This window comes from Catharus ustulatus, chromosome 15 (genome assembly GCF_009819885.2).
Source record: "Catharus ustulatus isolate bCatUst1 chromosome 15, bCatUst1.pri.v2, whole genome shotgun sequence".
In the NCBI taxonomy this organism is placed as follows: Eukaryota; Metazoa; Chordata; class Aves; order Passeriformes; family Turdidae; genus Catharus; species Catharus ustulatus.
Genome location: NC_046235.1, coordinates 1,931,244 through 1,954,829, shown reverse-complemented (window position 1 = coordinate 1,954,829; position 23,586 = coordinate 1,931,244). Strand labels below are relative to the sequence as shown.

The following is a 23,586-nucleotide window of genomic DNA, read 5'->3' as shown; positions in this document are numbered from 1 at the left end:
TGCGGCGGCTGCAGCGTCGCGGCGGCGCCTCCGGGTGTCGCTGTTGGCCGCCGCCGAGCGGCGCTGGAGCCGCCGCCGCCGCAGCGTCCTGCCCCCGCAGGCTGCTCGCTCGCCCGGCGCCGGCCAGAGCGGCAGCGGCACCGCCAGCAGCAGCAGCAGCGGCGGCGGAAAGAGGCGGTGAGAGGCGGCGCGCTGATTTCGCTGCCATTCAGCGGTTTCTGTTCTTCCCGGCGAGAGTGGCTGAAAGGGAAGCAGGGCAGCGGCAGGAGGCAGGAGCGCGGCGAGCTGTGTCGGCGGCAGAGAATGGCGGTGAGGCGGCGGCAGAGGCTGGGGCCGGGTGGCGGGCGAGCGCTGCTGGGCGCGGTGCTGCTGTGCGTGTGGTGGCGGGCGGCGGCCGAGCGGGTCCGCTACACCATCGCCGAGGAGCTGGGCAGAGGCTCGCTCGTGGGGCCGCTGGCGCGGGACCTGGGGCTGAGCGCGGACGAGCTGCCGGCGCGCAAGCTGCAGATGGCGTCTGCCGGCAAGAAGCAGCTAAAATACTTCACGGTGAATGAGGAGAACGGGAACCTGTATGTGAACGAGAGGCTGGACCGGGAGGAGATGTGCGGCGAGTCTGCGACCTGTTCTGTCAGCTTCGAGGTGCTGGTGCATAACCCGCTCAGCGTTTTCTACGTCGAAGTGGCGATCCAGGACGTGAATGACAACGCGCCGCGCTTTCTGCAAAACAAATTTCAGCTGGAGATCAACGAGTTGACTTCTCCCGGTGCCCGGTTTTACTTGGGCATGGCAGAGGATCCGGACGTGGGCAGTAACTCGCTGCAGGGCTACGAGCTGGAGGCCAACGGGCACTTCACAGTGGAGGTGAAAGCGAGCGAAGACGGCAGCAAATCCGCGGAGTTGGTTTTGCGCCACTCATTAGACCGGGAGAATGAACCGAACCTTCAACTGATACTGACGGCACTGGATGGCGGAGACCCGCGCCGGACTGGCACTGCCCAGCTCTGGATCAACGTCACCGACGCCAATGACAACCCACCCGTGTTCGCGCAGGACCGGTACCGCGTCAGCCTGCGCGAGGACGCTGCCCCGGGATCGACGGTGCTGAACGTCTCTGCCTCCGACGCCGATGCCGGCAACAACGCCCACATTACCTACGGCTTCGGGAAAATGCCGGCCAAGGTGTTTAAGAAGTTCACTGTGGATGCCCAGAGAGGGACAATAACACTGCAGGAGGCGCTGGATTTTGAGGAGACTCGCGCGTTCAGCCTGGCTGTGGAGGCGACGGATGGCGGTGGTTTGGTGGCGCACTGCAAAGTGGAGGTGGAGGTCCTGGATGTGAATGATAATCCTCCTGAGATCACAGTCCTGTCGCTCTCGAGCCCCGTGCCCGAGGACGCACCTGCCGGTACTATGGTGGCTCTCTTAAACGTAAATGACCCAGATTCCGGCGAAAACGGTCAGGTGTCGTGCGAGCTGTCAGGCGAGGCTCCGCTGTCGATCGTGGCCGCTCCGGGCGGCTCGTACAAGGTGGTGACGGCGAGCGCGCTGGACCGCGAGCAGGCGTCCGAGCACCGCGTGACGGTGGTGGCCCGGGACCGGGGCCGGCCGGCGCTGTCTAGCAGCGCGGAGCTGGTGCTGGAGGTGTCGGACGTGAACGACAACGCGCCGGTGTTCGAGGAGGCGGCGTACAGCGCGTACGTGGCGGAGAACAACGCGGCGGGAGCGCTGTTGCTGCGCGTGCAGGCGCGGGACGCGGACGCGGGCGCCAACGGGCGCGTGAGCTACTGGCTGGCGGGCGGCAGCGCGGGCGCGGCGGGCGCGGCGCCGCTGGTGTCGGTGGAGGCGCGGAGCGGCGCGCTGTACGCGCAGCGCTCCTTGGACTACGAGCAGTGCCGCGAGTTCTCGGTGGAGGTGCGGGCGCAGGACGGCGGCGCGCCGGCGCGCAGCTCCACGGCCACGGTGCGCGTCTTCGTGCTGGACCGCAACGACAACGCGCCGCGGGTGCTGTGGCCGGCGGCGGTGGCGGCGCCGGCAGAGGCTGCGGCAGTGGCGCCGTTCGAGGTGGTGCCGCGCTCGGCCGAGGCCGGCTACCTGGTGGCCAAGGTGCTGGCGGTGGACGCGGACGCGGGGCGCAACGCGTGGCTGTCGTACGAGCTGGTGCAGGCGTCGGAGCCGGCGCTGTTCCGCGTGGGGCTGCACAGCGGCGAGGTGCGCACGGCGCGCGCCGTGTCCGAGCGGGACGCGGCCAAGCAGCGGCTGGTGGCCGTGGTGAAGGACCACGGGCAGCCGGCGCTGTCGGCCACGGCCACGCTGCACGTGGTGCTGGCCGAGAGCTTGCAGGAGGCGCTGCCGGAGCTGAGCGAGCGGGCGGCGGGCGCCGAGGCGGCGGCGGCCGAGCTGCAGTTCTACCTGGTGCTGGCTCTGGCGCTGCTGTCGGCGCTGTTCGTGCTGAGCGTGGCGCTGGCCGTGTTGGCGCGGCTGCGCCGGGCCGGGCCGCCCGCCGTGCTGCGCTGCCTGGGCGCGCAGCGCTTCTCGGTGGCCGGCGCCGCCTTCCCGGCCGACTTCTGCGAGGGCACCTTGCCCTACTCCTACAACCTGTGCGTGGCGGCGCCGGCCCGCGCCGTGCCCGAGGCCGCTTGGCCGCCGCCGCCGGTGCCTGTGCTGTCGGCGGAGGAGCTTCTAGGTGGCGATTCCTGCGAGAAGCCAAGTCCGAAGAGCATCGCCGTGATGGAAGACGTGTCCGTAAATCACGACGCACCGCAGGTCTTTGAAGCGTTAGCTCCTTCTCTATATTCGGCTGTGCCGGGTTGTTGACCCTTTAGCCCTCATTTGCTCTATCTGGTGTCAATTGGGACTACTCATCTGTGTGTGCACTTAGCCGCGGAAATTTTTGGTTTCTCCTTGGTATGTGCTTCAGCTGAGTTGCTTTGAGTATAACCTCCTTTTGAAGGAGTAGCCGTGCTTTTCCTTGTTTCCCGGTGTGTGGTATTTGAGTTGCACTTTCCTGTCTCTGTGGCGGATGGAAATGAGGAAAGGTGTATCCTGGCTCCATGAAGATGTGAATGGACTTGGTCCCTCATTAGTCATAGGTTCAACTTCAGCAGAGACGTTTTGTCTTAATCGCTTGAGCTCTGTAAAGTAGAATGTGTTTGCAATATTGAAAACAGATTCTTAATTTATGGAAGGAGAACGACTGATTCTGCATTACGCACGGAATCGAGGAGAAAATAGAGTACTGATACTTGATGATGGTGCTTTTTTCCTTCCTGCTTGATTTGTTCAGAAAGGGTGTGCTTGGATCTCGTGTATAGCTTTACTCAAGGCCGTTCGTTAAACTTTGTTTTCTTCCTACTCGATTTAGAAAGCAAACTAATGTGGAAAGTTCCCTTCTCCATACTTAGGGAAGAGATTGTTGCCCATTTTGTGCAGAAGTACTATAGTGACGCTAGATGGCTTCCTTTATGAGCCCTAGCTGGCAGTTTCGCTTTGTCTTGCTCTTAGTTATCTTTATTTTGTAAGGCGGTGACAATGATTTCGGTTTCTGAGATTTTTTTTTGCTGTCCACTTGACATAGAGAGTTTGGCGAATTTAGAAGGGTTCGAGTATATCGAGAACAGCAAAGTTCTGAATTCCGTTTACTAGGATGTGCAACTGAGATATTAAGGCATCACATATCAGGGACATTGGCCAGACGACAATTTAAGCGCTCGAATCAAACCCATTTGCAGATTAGTTAGTGGTCAGCACGGTTTAGAGAGAGCAGTTGTACTTTAGTTCTCCGTTTCTATAATTCTTTTATGGAAATTTATGGTACCAACGCGATTAAGAAATACTTAGATGAATAATTCAGTAATGAGATTCAGTGCTTTACACATTGATTTCACAAAAAAATGAAACCTCGAATTACTTGATGAAATGCAAATCTGTATGAACTAAGGAAACACTGAGTTTATCTTAAGAAAGGATATCAAATATTTGAAGGCCTAAAACTTTCCTTTGAAAGTATTAGGTGCATATTTATTTAAGCGTGTAATCAATCCTGCAACAATTAGCTCCCTGACTCTTAGACGCATGCAATTGTTCTCGTCCCGTTTGTGTTAATAAAGCTGATAGTTCTGTTTTTTCGGGATGCGGTATCTTCCCGTTCTCTCGTAGCGAGCCTCTTGTTGAAGATGATTTTATAGAAAAAGAATGAGAGTATCTACAACGTACGGGGTAAAATACGAAATATTTGTTTTAAATTAAATAGAACGGCCATAGTATGTGATCCATTTTCCGTGTGGTTAAAGAACCACGGCTACGGAAGGCCTGTACCTTCCTCCCGATCGTGATGCCCTGGAGGATCAAAGCACCGATCGGCTGGAGAAATGCGGAGGCAGGAGAGCAGCGCTGGACGGAAAGCGACGTCTCCGTGGCGATTTTCCCCTGGATGTGGCAAGGCAGGACCACAGCGCTCGGTGCTGCAGTGCCGGGCGGAGGCTGCGGGCGCCGCTGTTGACCGAGAGGAGTGAGAGGAAGCTCGGAGCGCTGCAGCCCCGCCCGCTGCAGAACGGCTCGCTCAATTTATCGCTCCCTGTCCGACCCTGCGGCCCGATCGTCCCCGCGGTGCTGATCCATTCTGCAGTCAGGCGGAGGGATCGGCGGCTGCTTCCGCTGCAGAAGCTGAGAGAATTGAGTGGCTGTGTGAGTTGGATTGCGGTGTTGCGGTGCCGGCGGTGCCGCGGCGGAGATGTGCGCGGCGGGGAGGCGCTGGGGCCGGCAGCAGCGAGCTCTGCTCTGGGCCGTCCTGCTGGCGGCGTGGGAGGCGGCGTGGGGGCAGCTGCGCTACTCGGTGCCCGAGGAGATGCCCAAGGGCTCGTTCGTGGGCGACGTGGCCAAGGACCTGGGGCTGCAGCTGCCGGCGCTACGAGACGGAAGAATCCGCATTGTCTCTGAAGGTAGTACGCAGTATTTTGCACTGCAGGGGAAGACGGGACATTTAGTGACGGCGGAGAGGATCGACAGAGAGCAGCTGTGCGAGCGTGTGCAGCAGTGCGTGCTGCGCTGTGAGCTGATAGTGGAGGGGGAAATGAAGGTTTATCGAATCCAGGTGGAAATCACGGACATAAATGACAACGCACCCAGCTTTCGAGAGACAGAAAAAGAATTGAGAATGAGCGAGATGACAGCGCCGGGGTCGCGGTTCCCCCTGGCCCAGGCCCACGACCCTGACTTGGGTCGGAATTCCATATTGAGCTACGAGCTGAGCGGTGACGAGCACTTCTCGCTGGCCGTGCAGGCGGGCCCCGGCGGCGATCAGCGTCCCGAGCTGGTGCTGGCCAAGGCGCTGGACCGAGAGGAGGCGGCGTTTCACGAGCTGGTGCTGAGGGCGAGTGACGGCGGCGATCCGGCACGGACGGGCACGGCTCGGATCCGCGTGACGGTGGTGGATGCGAACGACAACGCGCCCGTGTTCAGCCAGGCGGAGTACACGGTGCATGTGCCCGAGGACGTGGCTGTCGGCTCCACCATCCTCACTGCCACGGCGGAGGACGCTGACGAGGGTCAGAATGGGCAGCTGAAATACAGCTTCCATAAAATTTCTTACCGAGACTCAAAACTTTTTTATCTGGACTCGGACACAGGAGAAATAACTGTTAGAGGAGAGTTGGACTTCGAGAAAATCTCCTCCCACGAACTGGAAGTGCAGGCACATGACGGAGGAGAGCTTTTTGACACGGCGAAAGTTATTATCACAGTGACAGACGTCAACGACAATGTGCCAAAGATTTCAGTGAGGTCGGCTATTAACGAGATCTCGGAGGACACCGCGCTAGATACTGTTGTAGCCCTGTTGCATGTGCAGGACCGGGACTCGGGGGCCAACGGCGAGGTGCACTGCACGATCGAAGGGAACATCCCATTCCGACTGGAGAAATCCCTTGATGATTATTACCGTGTAGTAACAGCGAGAGAGCTGGACCGAGAGCAGGTGTCGGAGTACAACGTGACGGTGCGAGCGGCCGACGGCGGGTCGCCGGCACTGCAGAGCAGAGCCGTGCTTTGTCTGCGGGTGCTGGACGTGAACGACAATGCACCGGTGTTCGCGGAGGAGCGCTACAGCGCGCGTGTGGCGGAGAACAACGCGGCGGGCGCGCTGGTGCTGACGGTGCGCGCGACGGACGCGGACTGGGGGCAGAACGCGCGCGTGCGGTACCGGCTGGGCGAGGGGCGGGTGCGGGGCGCGCCGCTGTCGTCGTACGTGTCGGTGCAGGCGGAGACGGGCGCGCTGTACGCGCTGCGCTCCTTGGACTACGAGCAGGTGCGCGAGCTGCGGCTGTGGGTGTGTGCGGAGGACGGCGGCGCGCCGGCGCTGAGCAGCAACGTGTCGGTGGTGGTGCAGATCGTGGACGAGAACGACAACGCGCCGCAGGTGCTGTACCCGGCGCCGGCGGCTGCGCTGGGCTCGGGCTCGGGCGGGGCGTGGTCGGGCGTGGAGCTGGCGCCGCGCTGGTCGGAGCCGGGCGCGCTGGTGGCCAAGGTGGTGGCGGTGGACGCGGACGCGGGCCAGAACGCGTGGCTGTCGTACGAGCTGGCCAAGGCGACGGAGCCGGGGCTGTTCCGCGTGGGGCTGCACAGCGGCGAGGTGCGCACGGCGCGCTCGCCGCTGGCCCGCGACGCGGCGCGGCAGAGCCTGGTGGTGGTGGTGAAGGACCACGGGCGGCCGGCGCTGTCGGCCACGGCCACGCTGAGCGTGGTGCTGGCCGAGAGCGTGGCCGAGCTGCTGGCCGAGCTGAGCAGCGCGACCGACGAGGCGGCGGAGCCGGGCGAACCAGCCGGGAGCCTGACGCGCTGGCTCGTGCTGGCCGTGGCCGCCGTGTCCTGCCTCTTCCTCGCCTTCCTGCTGCTGCTGCTGGCGCTGCGCCTGCGCCGCTGGCACCGCCAGCAGCTGCTGCCGCCCGCCAGCGGCGCCTTGCGCGGCGTGCCCGTGTCGCACTTCGTGGGCATCGACGGCGTGCGCGCCTTCCTGCAGTCCTACTCGCACGACGTGTCGCTCACGGCTGACTCGCGCAAGAGCCAGCTGCGCTTCTCGGCCAGCGCCAGCTGCTGCGACACCCTCCCTGCCCGGCCACTGCCCGACGAGCCCGCGCCGCTGCTCGGCGACGAGGACCCTGCCGGCGCCCTCCCCGTGGATGCCACCGCACTCTCGGTGAGTTTCTGTCTCCAAATTCTTAGAGCGGCGCTTCCCTTTACTGCTGCCCTCTCATTTCTTCCCTTGGTCCGGTTATTGCGTTGAAAGATTTGCAGAGGTGAAAGGCCAAGCCCTGTTCATCGGCACGCTATGTTCTGATGCTTCTCGCTGCGGGTATGTGGACGTGTGGTCCGTGTTCAGCTTTAGATTTGGTGGTCACCATAGTCCAAGGGAGGCTGCTTTTGGATGGAGGTTGGTTCTTTGTTTTTTTATTAAGTTGCTTTTGATTTCTCATCTTTTTTTTCTCCCCTGAGTCGTGCAATCTCTTGTAGCACTCCATATTCTCACAGGATGTGATGCATTATGTACAAGGGGAATTTCCTTTGTTTGCATGGTCTGCTGTTTCCCTGACAGCACACTTGCATGACCAGATTGAAACTCTTTTGAAACTAACTTAGTGCCCGTGTGTAACGTCAATTTAAAGTTTGAGAATCAACTGCCTACGACGGTAGGCATGTGTTGCATTTGGATGAGCAGTTACTGTGGTGAGTGGGTCCTTGTTAGAGATGTGTATCGCTTATATACTTGGAAATGTTTTATTTTAGTTTCTTGCACTCGCTTCCTTTGGGTATCAGTGACATCTCTCAGGCAGTGCGAGGTTGTGTGTGCTGCTTTTCTCTCAAAGGAGACTGACCGCAGATGTGGCTTTCGTGTTGCATAGTTTTTGGGCAGGGTAAAAAATCTCTTTTTGCAGATACAGGGCACACTAAAAATTTGCTGCGATTTTTTTTTTTTTTTAATTCGAGAAGATGTAAAGGTGGTGTAGATATTCCGATTGTTCTGGTTATTATATGGGACCCGCAGTTCCGGTTCCTAGCATATTTTTCTTTTATGCTGTACAAAAAAATTTCATTGAGGACCCGTGTGCGTGGCTGTTGCTGTGCGTGTTTGTGTGACTGTTTTGTGGGCATTTTACTCCCTTGATACCCTTCTCTCATACCTACTACTGTTGGTTTACTCTGAAATGTCAGGCTATTGAACCCTGCAGAGAAATCGAACTCCCCTTCCCGGTAAATGTACATGGGTTGGTGGTGGTGGATGTTAAAGATATTTTATCTGGGGTTTGCTTACGAGTTCTTGCAGATAATGAGGGTCTGAGAATGCTGTGCAATTGTGCAGAGCTGGAGACAAGAGCTCTGTGGCCTGAGTGTGGAGGTTTGTTGAAACAGGAGATTTGTATTTCTCCTTGTTCAGTGCTCAGTCCTATTCTGTGCAATGTGATTTTCTTCTACCATTATAAGTTTGTCCTAACAGATCTTAGTTCAATTTTGTGGGGAACCCTGGGATCTTCCTCCTGTGTGTTTGCCGGTTATTGTGTTTTTTAAATGAATGGTTTAATTAGGTTCTTATGCAAGTGGATGAGGGAATTTTGGGTGAAGCCAATTCTGTATTCATCATTAAGTACCTGAACTCTGTGCCTGACCTTAGTGCCATCATCACCCAGAGTCTGTGTCGATCCCCTCCTTTCTGCAGATGTGAACCTCTTGCATCGCTCCTTTTAATAGCAGTGGTTTTTAATGTGTTACTGAATGGAATTCTCCTGATTGTCACATACTCGTCTGAGAAGTGAAATATTATCCACGGCAATGGAAGGCTGTGTAGGGAACTTTTGCTTTGGTGGCGCATCTCCACCAAAAGAAGGGATTGAGGAGAGACTTGTTTGTGAGGAGGTAATGTTGGAGACAAGGCCTGTGTTTTTTTGTCTAAAGTTGTCTTCATTTTTTGATAATCCATTGCTTCATCTCAAACCAGTGTGTGCATGCAACATTTCAGTTTTCTGTGAATAGTTATTTTTGGGCACAGATGGAACCCTTGCATTCAGAGCAGGAGAGGGACACACTCTCCAAAGAACCCATACGCTGGAGAAAGATGATGTTACCTTTGAGTGATACTTTGGTGACTGGATAAGGAATTGACTTACCGATGCCTTACAGCCTTTACAACATTTCAGAATAGTTGAAATTATTGTGATGAGCAGAAAATCCGCTGTGCATGAATTCTTGTTGTGATCCTTGGGATGTGAGAAGCTGTGAGAGCAACTCTTAATAGTGACTGTCTCCAAAATTTGCTTTCATGTTGTGTGATGAAAGAGAGAACTCTGGCTATACAGAGATAGGGCCGGTGTAGGAGTTCATCGTGGAATGGTTTGAAATGGATAAAAGAGATATACTAAGTTCCATTTGTTCTGGTATTTAGATGAGGCTCTCACCTGTGGTTCCAAGGAGTTTCCTTTTTTCTTGTCCAAGGAAATGACTATGGCTGGGGTGTGTGCTTTCAGATCATGTGTACTTGGTACACGACAGTTTCCTTTGTTGTGTAGCTACTACAAGTGATAGAATAACAAACATGAATTTATACACTATGGTGGTTTCAGGAGTGTTGTCAAAATACTCAGACCTAGCTGGGTGTGTCTGAAGTCTTGCAGTTCGAGTAAGTTGAGAGACTGGCTTTGATGCAGGAAATGGTATGCCAAAAGGGTTCTGTTTGGAAAATAGTTTGATTGCATCTCTGGGGTCAAGGCCTGTGCCAGTTTTCCCCTGTGATTCCATTGCTGAAAGTACATGTTAGTGATCTAGTAATAATGAACCATGTTGGTAGGATAGAATGTTTTACAATTTCAATGCGAAACATCTTTTATTTGGTTCTGTGGGAAACTCAGAAATGGCTTTGCACACTTTCACTGTAAGGTTCTCAATTATGGATATACAAAAGAAGAAATTTCATTATTCAGAAAAGACAAAGTAAGTACACTTCATTCTTAGCATAGAACTCTAAACTTTGCTTTAAGCTGATCTCTTTCTCAATTTAATCTGTCCCATGTAATGGAAGCAGAATTCAAGATATGTGTCAGAGACGTGAAAGGCCCCAAAGTCATCTCTTTCTATAATATCATAGTACCTGGGTCTCACGGCTATAACACGTTTTTTTAAGTAACAGCTGAGTTCCATTCCTTATTGCTGTACCATAGATTCATAAATCTTAGGATTCAGTGTGACTAAAGGAGATGAACTGAATGCAGCCACAAGCACATCTTACTTTATAACGATTTTAGAGCCGCACCGAGCCAGAGCTTCTGCCCTTGCTGTTTGCAGTCGGGGAGAGCCCCCTGAGCCGGTTCTGGCTCTGAGCCCCACCCAAAGCCGGGCCCCCTTGAGCGCGGCCATGCGGCGGCTGCAGTGTCGCGGCGGCGCCTCCGGGTGTCGCTGTTGGCCGCCGCCGAGCGGCGCTGGAGCCGCCGCCGCCGCCGCAGCGTCCTGCCCCCGCAGGCTGCTCGCTCGCCCGGCGCCGGCCAGAGCGGCAGCGGCTCCGCCAGCAGCAGCAGCGGCGGCGGAAAGAGGCGGTGAGAGGCGGAGAGAGGCGGAGAGAGGCGGCTCGCCGACCTCACTGACTTTCACCGTTCTCTTTTCTTCCCGACGAGAGTGGCTGAAAGGGAAGCAGGGCAGCGGCAGGAGGCAGGAGCGCGGCGAGCTGCGGCACCGGCAGAGAATGGCGGTGAGGCGGCGGCAGAGGCTGGGGCCGGGCGGCGGGCGAGCGCTGCTGGGCGCGGTGCTGCTGTGCGTGTGGTGGCGGGCGGCGGCCGAGCGGGTCCGCTACACCATCGCCGAGGAGCTGGGCAGAGGCTCGCTCGTGGGGCCGCTGGCGCGGGACCTGGGGCTGAGCGCGGACGAGCTGCCGGCGCGCAAGCTGCGGCTGAGCGAGGAGAAGCAATACTTCACGGTGAATGAGGAGAACGGGAACCTGTACGTGAACGAGAGGCTGGACCGGGAGGAGATGTGCGGCGAGTCGGCGACCTGTTCTGTCAGCTTCGAGGTGCTGGTTCACAACCCACTGAATGTTTTCTACGTAGAGGTGGCGATCGAGGACGTGAATGACAATTCCCCAACCTTCAGCAAGGCAGTTCTGGATCTCGAGATCGATGAATGGACGCTTCCCGGTGCTCGTTTTCCACTGGACATGGCCCGAGACTCGGATGCGGGAAGTAACTCCCAGCTGACTTACCAGCTCGCCAGCAATCCGTCCTTCTCTCTCATCTTGGACGAAAACCCAGGTGGAAAGAAGCAGCCAGAATTAGTGCTGGAGAGAGCTTTGGACCGGGAGAAGCAGAGTTCCTTTGAGTTGGTGCTGACAGCAGTGGACGGTGGGGAACCTGCGAGGTCTGGGACTCTGCAGGTTCTCATAAACGTGACAGATGCAAATGATAACAAGCCCGTGTTCAGTAAAAGAGTGTATGAAGCGCGAGTGGCAGAGAATCTGCCGGCGGGGTCGCTGGTGCTGCGGGTGGTGGCCACTGATGCGGACGCGGGCTCCAACGGGCGAGTCTCCTACTCCTTTGGCAACGTCCCAGATGGAGTCCGCTTGATGTTTACTGTCGACAGCGGGAGTGGTGAGGTCAGAACTGTGGGTTCCCTCGATTTCGAAGAGAAGAGTAAGTACAGCTTTAGTCTAGAGGCAAGGGACGGTGGTGGGCTCACCAGTCACTGCGAAGTGCAGATAGACATCACGGATGAGAATGACAATGCGCCCGAAATAACGATTCTTTCTCTATCGAGCCCCGCGCCCGAGGACGCTCCGGTGGGCACCGTGGTGGCCTTACTGAAAGTGCGGGACAGAGACTCCGGCGAGAACGGTCAGGTGTCGTGCGAGCTGACGGGCGAGGCGCCGCTGTCGATCGTGGCGTCGCCGGGCGGCTCGTACAAGGTGGTGACGGCGAGCGCGCTGGACCGCGAGCAGGCGTCCGAGCACCGAGTGACGGTGGTGGCCCGGGACCGGGGCAGGCCGGCGCTATCGAGCAGCGCGGAGCTGGTGCTGGAGGTGTCGGACGTGAACGACAACGCGCCGGTGTTCGAGGAGGCGGCGTACAGCGCGTACGTGGCGGAGAACAACGCGGCGGGCGCGCTGTTGCTGCGCGTGCAGGCGCGGGACGCGGACGCGGGCGCCAACGGGCGCGTGAGCTACTGGCTGGCGGGCGGCAGCGCGGGCGCGGCGGAGAACAACGCGGCGGGCGCGCTGTTGCTGCGCGTGCAGGCGCGGGACGCGGACGCGGGCGCCAACGGGCGCGTGAGCTACTGGCTGGCGGGCGGCAGCGCGGGCGCGGCGGGCGCGGCGCCGCTGGTGTCGGTGGAGGCGCGGAGCGGCGCGCTGTACGCGCAGCGCTCCTTGGACTACGAGCAGTGCCGCGAGTTCTCGGTGGAGGTGCGGGCGCAGGACGGCGGCGCGCCGGCGCGCAGCTCCACGGCCACGGTGCGCGTCTTCGTGCTGGACCGCAACGACAACGCGCCGCGGGTGCTGTGGCCGGCGGCGGTGGCGGTGCCGGCAGAGGCTGCGGCAGTGGCGCCGTTCGAGGTGGTGCCGCGCTCGGCCGAGGCCGGCTACCTGGTGGCCAAGGTGGTGGCGGTGGACGCGGACGCGGGGCGCAACGCGTGGCTGTCGTACGAGCTGGTGCAGGCGTCGGAGCCGGCGCTGTTCCGCGTGGGGCTGCACAGCGGCGAGGTGCGCACGGCGCGCGCCGTGTCCGAGCGGGACGCGGCCAAGCAGCGGCTGGTGGCCGTGGTGAAGGACCACGGGCAGCCGGCGCTGTCGGCCACGGCCACGCTGCACGTGGTGCTGGCCGAGAGCTTGCAGGAGGCGCTGCCGGAGCTGAGCGAGCGGGCGGCGGGCGCCGAGGCAGCGGCGGCGGCCGAGCTGCAGTTCTACCTGGTGCTGGCGCTGGCGCTGCTGTCGGCGCTGTTCGTGCTGAGCGTGGCGCTGGCCGTGCTGGCGCGGCTGCGCCGGGCCGGGCCACCCGCCGTGCTGCGCTGCCTGGGCGCGCAGCGCTTCTCAGTGGCTGGCGCCGCCTTCCCAGCCGACTTTTGCGAGGGCACCTTGCCCTACTCCTACAACCTGTGCGTGGCGGCGCCGGCCCGCGCCGTGCCCGAGGCCGCTTGGCCGCCGCCGCCGGTGCCCGTGCTGTCGGCGGAGGAGCTTCTGGGCGCCGATTCCTGCGAGAAGCCGAGCTCGAACAGCAGCGCCATTACGGGAGATGTGACCAGTGAGCCCGACGCACTGCAGGTCTGTAAGTTTGCGCCCTTTTCCTTTCTTATCTTTTCCCAGTGGCGTGGTAGAGGCAGTACTCTCATGAATTTTACTTTTTTTTCTCTGAGTGTTTAAGTGCCATGTTGCGCTTTCCATAAACACATTAAATAGATCCATCACTGGTATTTTTGTTTTCTTCTTGACTTTACAAATGGCATTTACAGCCACATAGGTTTTTTGACATATGTGGCCATTGGGAAGTTCTTTCTTTTTTATTTCTGTTGCATAGAATATATGTAGTACTTTGAACCTCTTCTCATTCAAATCGTATTCTGGCTCAGTTTACTGACTTTCGTCGGAAACCATGTTCGTTGAATTTCTTTGTGGTATTAAGAGGCCTATCCTTGTTGTGTGACTTGAAACGTAGACGAGGAGCGTGGATTTGAGAGCTTTCCTTCCCGATAGTTTTTTCGTAGCTACGTTGTTTGACTTTTAGTTGGTGGAGAAAACCACGCTGGTAAATCTTATTACAGTGCCTGACTCCCAAGGGAAAATTGCCTGTGGCTCCATGAGTTAGGGCTTTCCACCTCTGTGTGTTTAATCCCGTCTTCTGAGTGATGGCTGCTGTAGAAAAGCTTCTTCTACTGAGTTGGGTGAATTTAGATTCTCAGAAATTTTGTAGGACTGAGTAAGGTTCTGTGTCGGTTCACTGTTGGTTCTGTGCTAAGTAAGTTCGTAACGAAACATTCCGAAATCGTAGCCAGAGAACTGGGAGCAATGCATACTTTTTAATGGTATTTGGATGTGCGGGTGCAAAGTAAAGACCTGCAGTGTGGGATTCGGGGATTGCGGCTGTTCACGTGTAGTTTCCCTAGACCATAACAATGTTTTGATCCTTGGAAAGGCTAAAGAAAGAGTTCATCATACACGAGTAGTATAAAAGCTTTGTGGGGGAATTTGTGTTTCTGGAGCTATGCAATAGAAGTGATAGGTTTCCAAACAAAATTTTAAGAGAGATTTATATCCTGGTGATGTCACCACGATGAAAACACTTCCTGTTGTGGAGGAAATAAAACCACGGTAGGCATATTGCTTCTACCTGTTCGTCATCAGCTGGAGGATCACGCAGTGATGAGCAGGAGAAAAGAAAAGTATATCTGGCTACTGAGCCACCTCAGCGAGCTGCCCGTGGACAAGGCAGTGCTCAGCAGCACTCGGTGCTGCAGTGCCGGGAGGAGGCTGCGGGCGCCGCTGTTGACCGAGAGGAGCGAGAGGAAGCTCGGAGAGCTGCAGCCCCGCCCGCTGCGAACCCGCCCGATCGGTCGTTCCCCGTCAGGCTCGGCGGCGGGGGGTTTGTGAGCATCCGGCGGTGCGAACCCGTTCTACAGCAAGACAGAAGGACCGCCGGCAGAAGCCGGGAGAGCTGATCCCGGACCTGAGTTGAAGAAGGAGGCGGATCGGTAATCGGAAGTGGGAAGAACCGTAAGTGGGGCGGTGTCGTGGCGGAGATGTGTGCGGCGGGGAGGCGCTGGGGCCGGCGGCAGCGAGCTCTGCTCTGGGCCGTCCTGCTGGCGGCGTGGGAAGCGGCGTGGGGGCAGCTGCGCTACTCGGTGCCCGAGGAGATGCCCAAGGGCTCGTTCGTGGGCGACGTGGCCAAGGACCTGGGGCTGCAGCTGCCGGCGCTCCGAGACCGAGGCGTCCGCATTGTCTCCGAAGGTAGCACACAGTATTTCTCTCTGCACGGGAAGACGGGACATTTAGTGACTGCGGAGAGGATCGACAGAGAGCAGCTGTGTGAGAGTGTGCAGCAATGCGTGCTGCGCTGTGAGCTGATAGTGGAAGGACAGATGCAGGTTTACCGAATAGAAGTGGAAATCACAGACATTAACGATAACACACCCAGCTTCAAGGAAGTTGTGATGGAAGAGAGAATAAGCGAGATGACAGCGCCAGGTTCGCGGTTTCCCCTGGCTGAGGCTCACGACCTGGACTCGGGCGGGAATTCCATATTGAGCTACGATCTGAGCGGTGACGAGCACTTCTCGCTGGCCGTGCAGGCGGGCCCCGGCGGCGATCAGCGTCCCGAGCTGGTGCTGGCCAAGGCGCTGGACCGGGAGGAGGCGGCGTTTCACGAGCTGGTGCTGAGGGCGAGTGACGGCGGCGATCCGGCACGGACAGGCACGGCTCGGATCCGCGTGACGGTGGTGGATGCGAACGACAACGCACCCGTGTTCAGCCAGGCGGAGTACACGGTGCGTGTGCCCGAGGACGTGCCCGTGGGCTCCACCCTCGTCACAGTCACTGCCAATGACGCCGATGAGGGAGTGAACGGGCAGGTGAAATACTCTTTGAAGAAAAGCCCAGGAAAAGCATTGAAAATACTCCAGCTGGACTCAGAGACGGGTGAAATCACTCTTTTACAGAGTCTGGACTTCGAGGAAGGCAACTCCTACGAGCTGGAGGTACAGGGACGGGACGGCAGCGGCCTTTCTGACACGACAAAGGTCACGATCTCCGTCACAGATATAAATGACAACGCACCCAAAATTTCGATGCGGTCGGCACTAAGTGAGATTTCTGAGGATGTCCCGTCCGGGACTATTGTCGCCCTCTTGCACGTATATGATCGAGATTCGGGGGCCAACGGCGAGGTGCTCTGCTCGCTGGACGGGGACGTCCCGTTTCGACTGGAGAAATCCCTTGATGATTATTACCGTGTAGTAACAGCGAGAGAGCTGGATCGAGAGCAGGTGTCGGAGTACAACGTGACAGTGCGGGCGGCCGACGGCGGGTCGCCGGCACTGCAGAGCAGCGCGGTGCTTTGTCTGCGGGTGCTGGACGTGAACGACAACGCGCCGGTGTTCGCGGAGGAGGGCTACAGCGCGCGTGTGGCGGAGAACAACGCGGCGGGCGCGCTGGTGCTGACGGTGCGCGCGACGGACGCGGACTGGGGTCAGAACGCGCGCGTGCGGTACCGGCTGGGCGAGGGGCGGGTGCGGGGCGCGCCGCTGTCGTCGTACGTGTCGGTGCAGGCGGAGACGGGCGCGCTGTACGCGCTGCGCTCCTTGGACTACGAGCAGGTGCGCGAGCTGCGGCTGTGGGTGCTGGCGGAGGACGGCGGCGCGCCGGCGCTGAGCAGCAACGTGTCGGTGCTGGTGCAGATCGTGGACGAGAACGACAACGCGCCGCAGGTGCTGTACCCGGCGCCGGCGGCTGCGCTGGGCTCGGGCGGGGCGTGGTCGGGCGTGGAGCTGGCGCCGCGCTGGTCGGAGCCGGGCGCGCTGGTGGCCAAGGTGGTGGCGGTGGACGCGGACGCGGGCCAGAACGCGTGGCTGTCGTACGAGCTGGCCAAGGCGACGGAGCCGGGGCTGTTCCGCGTGGGGCTGCACAGCGGCGAGGTGCGCACGGCGCGCTCGCCGCTGGCCCGCGACGCGGCGCGGCAGAGCCTGGTGGTGGTGGTGAAGGACCACGGGCGGCCGGCGCTGTCGGCCACGGCCACGCTGAGCGTGGTGCTGGCCAAGAGCGTGGCCGAGCTGCTGGCCGAGCTGGGCAGCGCGGCCGACGAGGCAGCGGCGGCGGCGGGCGAGCCGGCCGGGAGCCTGACGCGCTGGCTCGTGCTGGCCGTGGCCGCCGTGTCCTGCCTCTTCCTCGCCTTCCTGCTGCTGCTGCTGGCGCTGCGCCTTCGCCGCTGGCACCGCCAGCAGCTGCTGCCGCCCGCCAGCGGCGCCTTGCGCGGCGTGCCCGTGTCGCACTTCGTGGGCATCGACGGCGTGCGCGCCTTCCTGCAGTCCTACTCGCACGACGTGTCGCTCACGGCCGACTCGCGCAAGAGCCAGCTGCGCTTCTCGGCCAGCGCCAGCTGCTGCGACACCCTCCCGGCCCGGCCACTGCCTGATGAGCCGGCGCCACTACTCGGTGACGAGGACACCGCCGGCGCCATTCCTGGGGATCCTGTCCCTTCCTCGGTGAGTTTCTGGGTCCAAATTCTTTTTGAGAAGCTTCCCTGTTCTTCTGTTCCTGTGTTCTGTGTCTTGCGTAGGAAGATTTGCAGACAAGATGATAAGGCACCGTTCTTTGGCAAGCTGTTTTCTGGTCTTTCTTGGTCTGGGCAGGTGGACTTGTGATCATTGTTCCGCCTTCACTTGGGTGGGTTGGGAGAAGAGAAGTTGCTCTTGGCTGGAGATTAATTATTTGTGATTTTTATCGAGATGATTTTCTTTTCTTCTCCTGACGTGTGCAATTCCTCTTAGCATTCAGTATTCTCCCTGGATATGTTGCATTATATGCAAGGGGAATTTCCATTGTTTTCAGGGTCAGCTGTTTTCCTGACAGCACATGTGCATGGGTAGATTGAAGTTCTTTTGAAACCACACTTAGTGCCCCTGTGTGGAACATCACTTTAGACTTTGAGAATCGTGTACCTTCCAAGCTATCCATGTGCTGAAGTAGGATGGCTAGTTACTGTGACGACTGGGTCCTTGTTAGATATGCATATCGCTTATATGCTTGAGAGTGTTGTATTTTTGTCAGTAGCGCTCATTTCCTTTGGTTACCGGTTATCGTACTCAGACAGTGAGAGGCTGTGTGTACTGATTTGCTCTTTAAGGAGGCTGACTGCAGACGGAGCTTTCGTATTGGGTAATGTTTTGGCAGGGTGAAAAAATCTCTTTTTGCTGGTACAGGGCAGAATAAAGGTTTACTGTGAGTTTTGTCTCATGTGTATTCCCAACAACAAATGTGCTTGAATAAGTGGAGTGTGTCGTACGAGATGCTGATGGCTTTGCTTGGAACTTCTGTGTACGTTGTTCTTAGCCTTTATCCTTTTGCGTGATGCATAGTGGAGTTCAGGAGGAAAAGTCTTTGCGTCATCCATGGTTTTGACTTTGTCCCCAAGAGAGGATTTGGCCGGGCGACAAGTGGTCCTTGATGGTGTGTGTGTGCCTGTTGTGAAGATGAGGGATCCTCTTGAATTTGTGAATCTTTAAAAACCCTGTGGTTACTGCAGATGGAGGAGGAAATGCAGGAGGAAATGATGGAAATTATTTGCTTTTTTTTGTTTGTTTTCCAAGGGCGAGCTATGTCGGAGGAAGCTAGATGAGCCTTGGCTACAAAATATTTAGCATGGGAAGAGAATTTCCTGGATGGGGAGAGACTCAGGGTGCTGTGGGAGATATAAGGTGGGATTAATTCCCCCAGTGCAGCTATTCCGTGACTCAGTCGCTCTTGGAAGCCTGCTGAGCTTTCCCTTCAGACCTATGAAATCACCTTCACAGAATCTCAGTGAGAAGGCAAATGTAGTTTCTATGGTACAGAGATGTAAAGAAATCTGTGTGGAATTGGTGGTGGGAAGAGAAATGGGAACTGGGCCTCGACTGTCACAGGTTTTTAGGATGTATGAGTGAAAGAACAACATGGATGGTGTGAAGGGTTGTAAATGTGAGTCCTGTGAGCTGTGTGTGAAAGTCTACTGAAAGACTCCAGGGAATGTTTTCCTCCATTCTCTGTCCACTTCCTATCTCGAGTAAGAAGCAATGAGAGGTTTTTCTTCCCAAAGTAATTGTCTAGGAGATAAGTATTCCAGCAGGCATGGAGAACCCTGGGAGATTGTTACTGAGTATTTGCATGCCATAATAATTGTGTAACTTCAAATTTTAAATCTGTACTTTTGAAAGATGCCATTTGGGAAGAACAAGTGTTGTATTCAGTGCCTATAAAAAACGTTATTGATCATCTACTCTGAGTTCTATAACCCACAAGATTGTTCTGAGATCTTTAATAACACAGATGTGAACTTCCTCTCTTGCTGTTCTGATGATATGAAGTTGGCTTTTTCCTGTTTGTAGGTGAAAACAGAGAGACTTTCACACACACGTTGTTTTCAAATGTCTCCATAAAAATGATGTTTTCTTGTCCCATTGCTAGGGCGAGGAATGAAATATTATATCCATAAATATGTTGGTAAGGAGATACTGTCTGAGCAACTTTGCTTTTGGTGGAGTCTGTCTAAATTCTTAAGACCTGTGATAACCATGTGAGCGGTGAAGGGTTAGGAGGGAGTGTTGGGGGTGTGGTGAGTGAGGAGGTACTGATGAAGACTTGGCATGTGTTTTGTAGATCCCCAGGGCTATTGCTGACCTTTTGACAATGAGTGAGGAGCAGTGTCCTGATTTTCTATTGTGTGGTTTGGATTCAAATGGCCTAGTTTCGGTTCCATTTTATTTTGTGTCAAGAGTGGCAGTCACACATCTTGTGAGGAGTCCATGTGCTGAAGAATGGGGATGTTGCCTTTGAGCTGATGCTTGAATGGCTGGGTTTTGGACAGAGCTGGTTAATAATTCATGGTCTATCAAACATTTTGAACTTGTTGAAATAATGGGGAAGAACAGAATAATCTTAGTTGTGATGCTTGGGATCTGAGGTGCTGTGCACACAGCTTTTCTTCTAATGATGTCTGTATTCAAAATTTGCTTTCCTGTTATGTTTGGACAGAGAGAAGTCTGTCTATGCAGTGGCAGGGCCAGTGCTGGAGTTCTCTGTGATACAGCTCCAAATGAATGAATGAATTGTGTCTGTTTGTGCCAGTAGTCAGACGAGGCCCACAGCTGTGGTTCCAAGCTTTTTCTTTATCTTACTGTGCAAGGCAATGACTGTGTGAGGTCTGTGTAGTGAGCTCCTGTATGAGGCCTCCTGCATATCAGTTACAATCGAGTGTCCTGTGTTATGTGTACGCTACGGTTGGCACAATCTGCAATGTGAGGCCATGATTGATACTCTTCTGGTTTTCCTGTTCTTGACTGGGTTGATTAAGGTTTTTTTGAGGTTTGCTTTGTTTGGCTTGGGTTGTTTGTTTGCTTCTTTCTTTGTGTGTGTAGAATAGGAAGCAGAAGCAGTCAGAGAATCTGGTGTTTAACTTGTGAAATAAGCCTATGAGAAGCTGCATAAAGTGATGTTTTAATTGTGCAAGGTGGGCAAGCCACACAGTAGAGAAAGTTGCTGAGGAGAGGAGTAATTCTTCGAATGAGCCCTCCTATCCTATTATCCAGTGTAAATCTTTAGAGCCTCCCTTAAGAGCTTGAGACCCCAGCGCCTGCCAGAGGCTGTCAGGAATGAATTTTAAGACCTAAAATCAAGGTCAGAAGACTGCACTGTGAGCATCTCTAACAACTTGTTCTAATGCTTCCTTGGCTTATCTGATTAATGTTTTTGGGTTTTCTGCAGATATTTTCCTTCGTTATGTTTTTCCTTGAATTACTCTGTATGTGAATATTTTTGCTATTATCAACAATCAATCTCTTTCCAACAATATGTGATGTTCTTATTGCAGTGGGAGTGGGAGGCAGGAGATACAAGAGTCACTTTGTGTTCTATTACTCTTGAGAGAAATTCATGTAAATACTACTTGAGTAGCCATTGCATCTTTTTTGAAAAGAGCATGTGATAAAGACAGGGAGGAGATTCCCATTAAGCCAATGGTTTGATGAGCCTTTTTCCGTTGGATGGCTGCTTATCTTTATTATTGTTTTTTTTCGTTGTGTGCTTTAGAATCCTTCAGTTGTTTATCATAGCGGTGGTGAGCAAATGTACCTCCCTTGTGGGTGTGCCTGTAGTGCATTATCATCTCATGGTAAATGTGACCAGTGAGGAGACACAAGTAACACCTTCCAGCTGCATGGCGTAGAAGAAAAAGGATGCAGATGAGCTCTGTGTGTGAGGCTGGAGATGAACTCATTCATGGAGACGAAACAGTTTTAAGGAGTCAGAGACAAAGGAGTAAAGGTTATTCTGCTTTATTGGCGTAGGGGTTCATTGCATCGGTTTAGGCTTATCTATATCCCAAATTAATTCATCCCAGATAATGAAAGGAAAATACAAGAGCTTTGACAAAGTGCGAAAAAGCTCTTGAAGCGTTCCCTATATTATCGTTTATTGCTGCTTTAGATATGCAGTGATTTTTTAAAGAGCAGTTGAATTATATTCTTCACTGTCCTGCTATTCACATTTGCTTTTGGCTATTCAGTGTGACTCAAAAAAAAGCCCTAAAAACATCGACTGCACATATCATATAGAAACGCCATGGATCGAATTAAGCAAGAACTTCTGCCCTTGCTGTTTGCAGTCGGGGAGAGCCCCCTGAGCCGGTTCTGGCTCTGAGCCCCGCCCAAAGCCGGGCCCCCTTGAGCGCGGCCATGCGGCGGCTGCAGTGTCGCGGCGGCGCCTCCGGGTGTCGCTGTTGGCCGCCGCCGAGCGGCGCTGGAGCCGCCGCCGCCGCAGCGTCCTGCCCCCGCAGGCTGCTCGCTCGCCCGGCGCCGGCCAGAGCGGCAGCGGCACCGCCAGCAGCAGCAGCGGCGGCGGCGGTGAGAGGCGGCTCGCCGACCTCACTGACATTCACCGTTCTCTTTTATTCTCGGCGACAGTGGCTGAAAGGGAAGCAGGGTAGCGGCAGGAGGCAGGAGCGCGGCGAGCTGTGGCGGCGGCAGAGAATGGCGGTGAGGCGGCGGCAGAGGCTGGGGCCGGGCGGCGGGCGAGCGCTGCTGGGCGCGGTGCTGCTGTGCGTGTGGTGGCGGGCGGCGGCCGAGCGGGTCCGCTACACCATCGCCGAGGAGCTGGGCAGAGGCTCGCTCGTGGGGCCGCTGGCGCGGGACCTGGGGCTGAGCGCGGACGAGCTGCCGGCGCGCAAGCTGCGGCTGAGCGGGGAGAAGCAATACTTCACGGTGAATGAGGAGAACGGGAACCTGTACGTGAACGAGAGGCTGGACCGGGAGGAGATGTGCGGCGAGTCGGCGACCTGTTCTGTCAGCTTCGAGGTGCTGGTGCAGAACCCCTTGAACATTTTCCACGTGGAAGTGGCCATCGAGGACGTGAATGACAACTCCCCGGCGTTTAGCAAGGCTGCACTGTACCTCGAAATTGGAGAATTAATACCTCCCGGTGCTCATTTTCCACTAGAGATGGCCCGTGATGCAGACGTGGGCAGCAATTCACTACTGACTTACGAACTCACCAGCAACCCGTCCTTCGCTTTGGCCATAAAGGACAGTCCGGACGGAAGCAAACCGGAATTGGTTCTGGAGAGAGCGTTGGACCGAGAGAAGCAGAGCTCCTTTGAGCTGGTGCTGACGGCGGTTGATGCCGGGGACCCCGTGCGGACCGGGACTGTCCAGATTCGGGTCAATGTGACAGACGCCAACGACAACCCACCCGTATTTGCGCAGGACCGCTACCGCGTGAGCCTGCGCGAGGACGCGCCGCCGGGTTCTGAGGTACTAAAACTGTCAGCCTCAGATGCCGACGCCGGAACGAACGCCCGCATCACCTACGGCTTCGGGATAATGCCGTTCAAGGCACTTGAGAAGTTCGCGGTCGATTCAGAGACGGGGTCTATCAAGCTGCAGGAGGCTTTGGACTTTGAGGAGGCGCGAACATTTAGCCTGGATGTGGAGGCGAAAGACGGAGGGGGTTTGGTGGCGCACTGCAAGGTAGAGGTGGAGGTGCTGGATGTGAACGACAACCCACCCGAGATCACGATTCTGTCGCACTGGAACCCAGTGCCCGAGGACACACCCGTGGGCACTGTGGTGGCCCTGCTGAAAGTTCGGGACAGAGACTCGGGCGAGAACGGTCAGGTGTCGTGCGAGCTGTCGGGCGAGGCGCCGCTGTCGATTGTGGCGTCGTCGAGCGGCTCGTACAAGGTGATGACGGCGAGCGCTCTGGACCGCGAGCAGGCGTCCGAGCACCGCGTGACGGTGGTGGCCCGGGACCGGGGCCGGCCGGCGCTGTCGAGCAGCGCGGAGCTTGTGCTGGAGGTGTCGGACGTGAACGACAACGCACCGGTGTTCGAGGAGGCGGCGTACAGCGCGTACGTGGCGGAGAACAACGCGGCGGGCGCGCTGTTGCTGCGCGTGCAGGCGCGGGACGCGGACGCGGGCGCCAACGGGCGCGTGAGCTACTGGCTGGCGGGCGGCAGCGCGGGCGCGGCGGGCGCGGCGCCGCTGGTGTCGGTGGAGGCGCGGAGCGGCGCGCTGTACGCGCAGCGCTCCTTGGACTACGAGCAGTGCCGCGAGTTCTCGGTGGAGGTGCGAGCGCAGGACGGCGGCGCGCCGGCGCGCAGCTCCACGGCCACGGTGCGCGTCTTCGTGCTGGACCGCAACGACAACGCGCCGCGGGTGCTGTGGCCGGCGGCGGTGGCGGCGCCGGCAGAGGCTGCGGCAGTGGCGCCGTTCGAGGTGGTGCCGCGCTCGGCCGAGGCCGGCTACCTGGTGGCCAAGGTGGTGGCGGTGGACGCGGACGCGGGGCGCAACGCGTGGCTGTCGTACGAGCTGGTGCAGGCGTCGGAGCCGGCGCTG

The 23,586-nt window shown here is 56.9% G+C and overlaps 3 protein-coding genes across 3 annotated transcripts in view; all 3 read left to right on the top strand.

The window, feature by feature from the left end:
• Positions 1-23,586, top strand: part of LOC117003493 — a 143,898-nt gene that overhangs the window by 18,568 nt on the left and 101,744 nt on the right.
• On the top strand, positions 131-2,814 carry LOC117003490 (protocadherin gamma-B5-like). The gene has a single exon (XM_033073459.1). The coding sequence runs from the start codon at positions 304-306 to the stop codon at positions 2,812-2,814; it is 2,511 nt and encodes an 836-aa protein (XP_032929350.1). The 5' UTR covers positions 131-303.
• On the top strand, positions 10,718-14,602 carry LOC117003489 (protocadherin gamma-B5-like). The gene is made up of 3 exons (XM_033073458.1): positions 10,718-12,145; positions 12,257-13,279; positions 14,357-14,602. Exons 1-3 carry the CDS (start codon positions 10,718-10,720, stop codon positions 14,600-14,602), a joined length of 2,697 nt encoding a protein of 898 aa, XP_032929349.1.

Coding starts and splice junctions, on each gene's coding strand:
- LOC117003490 (XM_033073459.1), top strand. CDS start 304: ATGGCGGTGAGGCGGCGGCAGAGGCTGGGGCCGGGTGGCGGGCGAGCG.
- LOC117003489 (XM_033073458.1), top strand. CDS start 10,718: ATGGCGGTGAGGCGGCGGCAGAGGCTGGGGCCGGGCGGCGGGCGAGCG. Junction 12,146..12,256: donor CGCTGTTGCTGCGCGTGCAG/GCGCGGGACGCG, acceptor CTGCGCGTGCAG/GCGCGGGACGCGGACGCGGG. Junction 13,280..14,356: donor GTGAGCCCGACGCACTGCAG/GTCTGTAAGTTT, acceptor GTTCGTCATCAG/CTGGAGGATCACGCAGTGAT.